General features: G+C 40.1%; 1 protein-coding gene and 1 long non-coding RNA gene across 3 annotated transcripts; one reads left to right on the forward strand and one right to left on the reverse strand.

Annotated features, from left to right (window-relative positions):
* Positions 1-395: 395 nt before the first annotated feature.
* parla (presenilin associated, rhomboid-like a) lies at positions 396-4364 on the reverse strand. Of its 2 annotated transcripts, none has more exons than XM_023405500.2 (10): positions 4261-4364; positions 3618-3801; positions 3374-3478; positions 3125-3257; positions 2889-2984; positions 2605-2754; positions 2299-2369; positions 2104-2205; positions 1646-1743; positions 396-1004 (listed from the first exon to the last, which is right to left on the reverse strand). In XM_023405500.2, exons 1-10 carry the CDS (start codon positions 4338-4340, stop codon positions 851-853), a joined length of 1173 nt encoding a protein of 390 aa, XP_023261268.1. In that variant the 5' UTR covers positions 4341-4364; the 3' UTR covers positions 396-850. The 2 variants fall into 2 exon arrangements, with proteins under 2 accessions (XP_023261268.1, XP_087029864.1); XM_087173738.1 differs by lacking the exon at positions 396-1004 and adding an exon at positions 1848-1911.
* On the forward strand, positions 3445-4526 carry LOC147819163 (uncharacterized). The gene is made up of 2 exons (XR_015437199.1): positions 3445-3582; positions 4267-4526. It is a non-coding gene; the product is annotated as an uncharacterized LOC147819163 (long non-coding RNA).
* The last annotated feature ends 3388 nt before the right edge of the window (positions 4527-7914 follow it).

The following is a 7914-nucleotide window of genomic DNA, read 5'->3' on the forward strand; positions in this document are numbered from 1 at the left end:
ATGTTCCTTTGGGTAAAGGTTACCCTGTACAAAAGTAAACAACTCATCGACCAAAGCAATTAATTAATTGATTGAGAAAATACTTTGGAAAATAACTTAATTTTTAATAATTAAAATTAATATTTTATATTTTATCATTTGTTCCAGCCCCCCTGGTATGTTTGAGGAATGTTTATATGGAAAACATAAGTCCAGTTTGTAACAGGTATATCCCTTCAGGGTAAATCTGCCCTGTGTCAAATATTGTGAAGCCACTACAGGCAAATGTTCCTCTTTTTAAATCCACACCTTGGAGATTTCTGGCTAACCTTAGGCAACACCCAACCAACCCTGTGTAAAATGAGTTCCCACTTGTTAAAAATCATGAAGTTTTTAAATATAAATGATTAATTAACTCTTTGATACTCAAGTTTTAATAGCAACATAAGACCAGCCCACAGGACTGTATATTACATTTAATTCAGCAACTGATTTTATCCTTGGATTGGATCAACATTCTGATTCTTCTGTCCGAGCTGATACAGTTTCTTTCTATAACATGACCATGAAAAAACTGACATGAAGGCTGAAGGTTAAACATCTTCAGAGAGATATGAGAGTGATGATATTTTGTAGTATTTTGTTTCTTGTAGGGCAGCAGATGTTATCAGCCCACACAGTAAACATCTGGATTGCGACATCAAATGTGAACTCTGCCCTGTTCTTCAAATTTCAGGTCTCTGCGTACCATTAAATCAGCTTATGCTCATTACTAAACTTGAATGAAAAACTATATTTATTGATAATCAACAACATCCCATTCCATCTCAGTGGATAAAAGTGTCCTTGCATATTCTGAGGTAACTGAGTTTTATTGTGGTCCGGGTCCTCCACTACCACCATCGACCCCAGGCGCGCCTCCAGGCCGGGATCCACCTGCACCTCGAGAGCGCATGTCATGCCACAGCTTCACAAGGGGTTCCCTCTTCCTCCAAATGAGTTTGTGACCGTATGCCACATACCATCTGTAGGACAAGATATATGGAGAAAGTTAAAATGTAAGTTATTCTATCGATCCACATTTAAAGCCCAATAACATCCACATCAGACCAAGGATTTCGGCTGCTGTAAGTAGAGTTCAAACTACAACAGGGAGTGTAAAAACATCCAATAACAACACATGGTATTGTGGAGCAACAATTTTTCATTACAGCTTACAGGTATCTTTATAGTAATTGATCTGCTTATGAACCAGCTTTTAGACTTAAACTGATTGTGTTTTTTTATGGTTTGAGTTGGGCTACAAGACTAAAGCATGGAAGTTCAGTGTTGACCTAGAAAATAGTAGTTTGACAAAATAATCTTATTCTCATCTCCAAGGCCACTGACTAGCTTTTAGGTCATGCAATGAATATATCACATTTATGAAACCAGTGAGATGCGTTTGAATGTAAGTAAAGACTATTTTGTCAGGCTACTCTTTCACTACATTTCTTACCACGTAACCCTGACATATTTTGAGTAAAGGATAACAATTAGACTTGAGGAAACTTCAGTATAAAACACTGATCATTTTGTATTTTTTACCATAAAAACTTAAAAACAAAACAGAAAAAAACACTTATTTTTTGCTCAGTGTAAAATGAATGAATATTGGGCCACTCACACTCCAAAAAGGGCTCCACCAAGGTGAGCTGCGTGGTCAAATATCCGCCATCCCAGTATGAGCCCTGCTGTATCTATGGCAACGAGTGCTTTCAAAGCCTAGAGACAAACCATGAACAGGAACCTGAAGTTACATACAATGTACTATAAAGTGTATCAACAGCTACAGTATCTCTACCATGCATTCAGACATGCATACTTACACATTCACTCATTCATACACGGGACTTTGTCCGTTTTGTTCATGCATAGATTTACATCTCTTTCCTGCAGTGAAAACACAACATGGGAATGTCAACACCCTGTTAAATGTACCCATTACCAAAAAAGCTTTTTGAGCTTACACTTGAGAGGTTCAAATCCAGCATACTGCACTTCCAAAGCCATGAGTGCTCACAAACACGCATGCATACGCACACACACACACTTAGATATGCAAACATACTGTGCCTCACTCACATTTCCTGCTGTGAAAGTCACCACGGGGAGGAATATTATGCCTAGTTTGGCCTCTGGCACCTTTGCACAGACTGCGGCCAGGACTGCCATGACAGCACCTGACTATAGATCAATTAAAAAAAGACAGATCAAAACACTAGAATTATTGTATTTCTTTTGTGTTCAGATGTATGAAGATTTTAGCAAATATCTTACCGCTCCTAATGATGGATAGAGACGTCCAGAGGCTGTTTTACACATGTAGCTAACCATAGTGGAAATCACACCTGAAAATACACACAATAAGTGAGAATGATAGCACATTTTCTCCCTCCCCAAAAAAGTATGTGATCACTTTCTTTCACATCTCTTTCTGCTCATTCAGATAGTCATTTAACTAATTAGCAAATAAACCTAAATAGATTCAGTAAGTGATTTAGATTTTATAGATTCAGTCAAGATATAATACTGAATTTAGATTTGATTAAATGTTATGAGACCCCAGTCCGATGCTCAACTCACCGGCAGACAGGTAGACTGCAAGAAACTGCTCCTTCCCCAAGAGAGAGACGATTCCCGAGGAGAATGTCCACAGGACATACATGTTGGCCACCATGTGGATGATGGAGTAGTGGCTGAAGGAGGACAGGATCATGGGAACACAGCGTGTTTCTGGTAGAGGAGAGAGAAATGGATACAAACATTAAATGTGTGCTTAGAACATGCCGGGGACTCCAGAGGCAAATTTTACACCTGCAAGAACATGAATGTATATATGGTAAAAATGGTAAACCAGGCATACTCACTGGAGGCTGGGTTGGACGTGAAGTACTTAATCATGCGTCTTTGCATTGCAGGGATCCGCCACAAACACAGGACCACAGCATTTACTGCAATAATACCTGGAAAACATTCACAAGGAAAGCCTCTGACTATGAAGAAATGTGGCATTATATGACGTGCGTGCAAATATGTTAATGCCAGCCATTACATTTGAGGAGACACAGGAACAAAATGAGTGTGTGTTTGCAAAATAAGCTACCTGTGACAGTCCTCTGTCCCTCTGTGAGGCTGCTCCAGAAGTCATCCGCCATGGACATCAGGAGGATGAGCTGTTGCTGGAAGCCTGACAGCTGGTTCCACCAGTCATGCCAGTACGCCATGTCCTGGGACCCCTGGTAATATGTGAATGGTAAGCTGAATCAATGTGAGCAGCCAATTTGTTTCAGTGGTAATATAAAGATGACAGCAGTGAGGGCAGAGAGAGCAGTTTGTATTATTACAACCTCACCTGTAAGAACTTTTCTGACTCCTCTTCATGTTTTGCAGTCTGAACTCTTGACTTCAGGGTCTCATATTGCAGAATGGCAGCCGCACCAAAGGAGCAGCCTGTAAACTGCCATGGAGTCAGACAACATCCAGCGCCATCATACTGTTCCAAACCTCACCATGTCATGCATCTACCTCTTCACATCCACTTAAACACCAGAATAAAAGAAGGTAAAACATTCCAGTAGAAAAATGTGAGGACCTACCCCTACTGTGAACATCAGCGGTTTGAAGAGTGTTGGTCTGGGGGCTTTGGGAGGAGGTGGGGGACCTGGTGTGCCAGCTTCAGGGGGTGAAGGGTTTGTTTCTTGGCTGACATTGCCTTTCTTTGTATCCGGCCTTTTGGCTTCCCGACGGAAACCACACCTCTGTTGGTTGTAGAAACTAAGTCTGTCAAATAATTTGCGGACAGAGGGAGAAGTGTTAAAACTGATAGAGTGATAGATAGAGTGCTTTTGTAAACATACAGAAAAAAATGAAAACCTGTACGAAATAAGGCAAAGCAAAAACAACCCCCCTGGAGTTAAAACAATTAAGCACTAGCTATTTATTCATCAGGTTATAGGTTCAATAGGGGTAAGCAGTGGGCTGTAGGAAAAGCGGGACATGCTGCATGAACAGCTCAGCCCATTTTAAAAGACGTTAAATAAATAACACAAGATTTCTTTCTGCAAATATATGAAACAGAGCTGTCTTCTGCCCCGTGGATCTCATTACAATGACAGTGGGAACGGTTAGGTAACCCTCAAACTGCTGCTCGAGAAGAAAACACACACATCCTGTCAGTGATATTCTTGTTTGTAGTGCTGTTCTAGACGCTGTGACCTGAACAGCTTTATATTTGCTCACCTGCAGCTTCGTGAAGTTGTGTTCCGAGGGCTGACGAACTCTGTTTTTGCCCATTTCATCACACATCCTCTCCACGCCATGTTTGTGATGACCTCCTGTTTAAGCCCGTCCCACTGCAAGACTGGAGCAGCTAATGCAGCATTCAAGGACTCATCTAAAAGCTCCGACTTCTGACCTCCACGCCAGAGCTCTTAGTATTTTCTGGAGGAGTGGAGAGAGGCACAGGTGTTGTTTATTTCATCTGCCAATAAATATGTATAATATATCATCTATTTATTTGTTTAGTCTTTGAACAAAATACGAAAATACAGACAGCATGGCGAAATTAACATGACGTGCAAATTCATTAGCTTGTACATAATCGTAATTTACTGTCAAACGTAACTCTAAACAGACTGTATATAATCTATATAAAGTAACTTATTACATTACCCATAAAATAGGCTTTTTATCAGACGAGCTTGCACTATATCTAACCCTGTTCTCAGTTTACAATTCAACATTTTACTATAGATTCTGTATCTATGTTGTTGTTCATCTGTTGTTCAATGCGTGTACTACACTTTAAATCAGTGAGTCAAATTCGTAGTGTGGTTAAAATATAGCCGATTCACGTTAATTCAAATTCTGACATAATAGATTAGAGTACTTGAATGCACCAGAAGGTCTCAGTGTTACAGCTTGTTTTTTTTTCCAGAGATAGCACTTCACTCCCCTCTAGTGGCGTATTAAAGTATAGAATTGTATGTACAATTATTCAAGTACTGGACTTAGGTACAGTTTTAATTTACTTGTACTTATTTCAGTCATTCTTTCGTTAATTCACACCGGGACACTTAAATAGAGCAGGGATGTCATTAATGTTATTAGTATCACCTGTGTTTTTCCTTCACTGACAAGTCAAACATGCTGTGAGAAAGGCATATTGCTATGAATCACCAATCTGTATAAAGCTGTTTGCAGCAAAATTACATATTAATGCATCAGCGAAAACAATACAATAATTTAATATAATATGTTTTACTTTTTTAAGTACATTTTAAAAGTTTTGTACTTTTATTTGACTAAAATTTAAAGCAGTTTTGTTTTTTATCACTACTTTTACTTCCACCTTAGATCAATTTCTAAATCATATAATAGAATAATAAATTAATGCAAAAGCTTTAGTCATAGAGGATTACAAGAAGATGGAGAGCACTGTAAAACAATATTATTAATTGTATCACAATTATAGAAATATAATTAATGGCTCCTCTTTTGATTCTCCTTATTAATGAAACATTTGTAAGCATAAAGAAGTTTGTTTTTATGAAAACAAGAGAGAAAGTAATTGACAGTACACTGTAGCTGAGCAATATTAATGGAACTAGATGTTGCTATTGGCATCTGGACAAGTTCCACAATCTTTTCACTGGCCTGCCAGTGACTCCAGAAATAGGTGAAGAAGGTAGAATTTACCATGAGAAGGCTGCACTGCAGTGCCTGCAGAGTAACTAGGGCTCTCCTCCAGTGCAATATCTGCACTTGACTTCCTGGGCTACTTTAGCTGTGGACAATATTGCACCCACAAATGCTGTAATAAAGCTGGGACAAAATAAAAGGAGTAGGAGCTACTGAAGCAGAGGATGCATCCCATGGGGACATTATAACACAATCTCACTCCTGCAAAAAAAAACAAATTATATAGTCATACCCAAAAGTGGGGGTGTTGATGTTTCAGGGCAAAGATACAGTGTACAAAGGAAGGAGAGCAATATGCCTTTGTCACTGTAGGGACCCAAGGACACACTGCCAGGTTAGATGATATCCTATGGGTGCAGGTCTGGGGCAGGGGAGGACAGGGAGGTTTGGGAGATGAGGAGTAGGAGGAGGGAGGGAGAGAGCAGAGGAGGTAAGCGAGGGATGACAGTGATAGGAGCGAGCACAGGGCAGATTGAGTTCGGGAGGCCAAAGAAATGAGCAGAGGGAGGGAGGAGAGTAGATAAAAAAAGGGTGAGAATCATAAATATTTGAGTGGCAGCTGGAGTTAAGTCAGGTAAAAGCTGTTTTGGTTAAATAGCTGTACTGTGCTGCAACCCTGCTATGCAACAACACAACCCTCCCATGCACACATTAATCTCTCTCTGAATCTGTAGAGGACTTTGGGTTCCTTTCTGATCAATGCAGCGCATTTTTTCCCAGCAGAGGTGTCCTCTTTCAGGTCCTCTCATCGATTCGCTGTGAACAGACGCCAGCCAGGATTCGCCTGTGTCAGCAACAGGGCTTGCAGGTCCTCGGTCATGTGACAGGAAGTGTGACACCTGAAATCAGAACGACTTGTCATGCATTTAGATCCACGATTCAGCTTCCTGCAACCCCTGCACATACAGGTAAAGTGAATAATAAAGCAGCTCTGAAGTTCAAATGTTGGATATTTGTGCTGTGATTTGAATCCACAGGCGGACGCATGATGCTGAACGTCATTTGGCCTTGAGGCTTCTATTTCAACCCAAAGGCTAGAAACATCTTATACCAGCAGCACAGTCTTTTTATACCACCAGAGGAAACTCTAGCTGTTAACATAACGTCCCATCAGAGTGCTGACAGAGAGCTTTCTAAGACACTGATCAATGGACCAGTTAGATAATACCACACTGCCACTTGTTTTCTGTTTTTTTTTTTCCCACCCCGCATAGATTTTGAGTCTCTGTGGCTGGGGTGTGATTGTGGTATTCAGCAGTCAGAAGCTGATTTACACAATCATGCTAAAGTGGACACTGAGTGGGATTTCAGATCACTGCAAAGTCCTGATGTTTCTTTTACCCAAAATACCAGAGGATAGCACATGGCGTGACAGTATCAACCTCTCACTCCTCTAATAGAATAAGAGTAGGCTAAAAGTATAGGCCTATTACGGGAAAAAAAAAAAGGTGTTTTGTTAAGTTGTTTGTTTTTTTTTATTTTGGGGTAAAAAGAATAATTACACGATGAGAGCGCCACTTGAATAAATGTGAGAGTGACACATTCTTATGCACACACTGCACATCTGCGTGCATATCTGCCCTGGCAGTTCACATCCACATGATTTGGTTATACAACACAAGCAAGTTCCTCAAGAGCTTTTTGCACAAAGCCATTGCACGGGAACAGCCGGCTCATTCTGAATGCACAGTCTTTATACTCTACACAAAGTCTATCAGAATTCTACTGCAGTATAATCAAATAACAGGCAAAAATAACAAGTCAGATGCTCAGGACACAACTATTGATCTGTGAGTCACTCATTAAATATTGATGTCTCTCAGCAAAATATCATCTGCCTTTGCTATAGGTTAAGCAACATGGTACAGTATGTGGTCAGCAGGTGTGTGAGGATGGAGCTCATCGCTGTAGGCTGGAAGTGAAAATGACTTATTGTTAATTTAGCAGAAAATGGTTAAAAGATTACATGAAAAAGTGTAACACTGGCACTGTCACTTGGTCAGTTTGGGATACATAGGAGTACATTATACTGCAAGCATGCTCTCACTGGCCTTACTGGGGCATGCACCTAAGTATTACACATATTAATTCCATTCAAATGGCTCAACAAAACCCTTTCACGTTCTGTTGAACAGATGATCAAATATCGGAATGGCCGTGCAATTTTTATGTCTCAAAAGCCTGGAAAGGAAG

The sequence above is a fragment of the Seriola lalandi genome, unplaced genomic scaffold (genome assembly GCF_002814215.2).
Source record: "Seriola lalandi dorsalis isolate HSWRI2012SDOR001 ecotype SW California unplaced genomic scaffold, Sedor1 jcf7180002054277, whole genome shotgun sequence".
Lineage (NCBI taxonomy): Eukaryota > Metazoa > Chordata > Actinopteri > Carangiformes > Carangidae > Seriola > Seriola lalandi.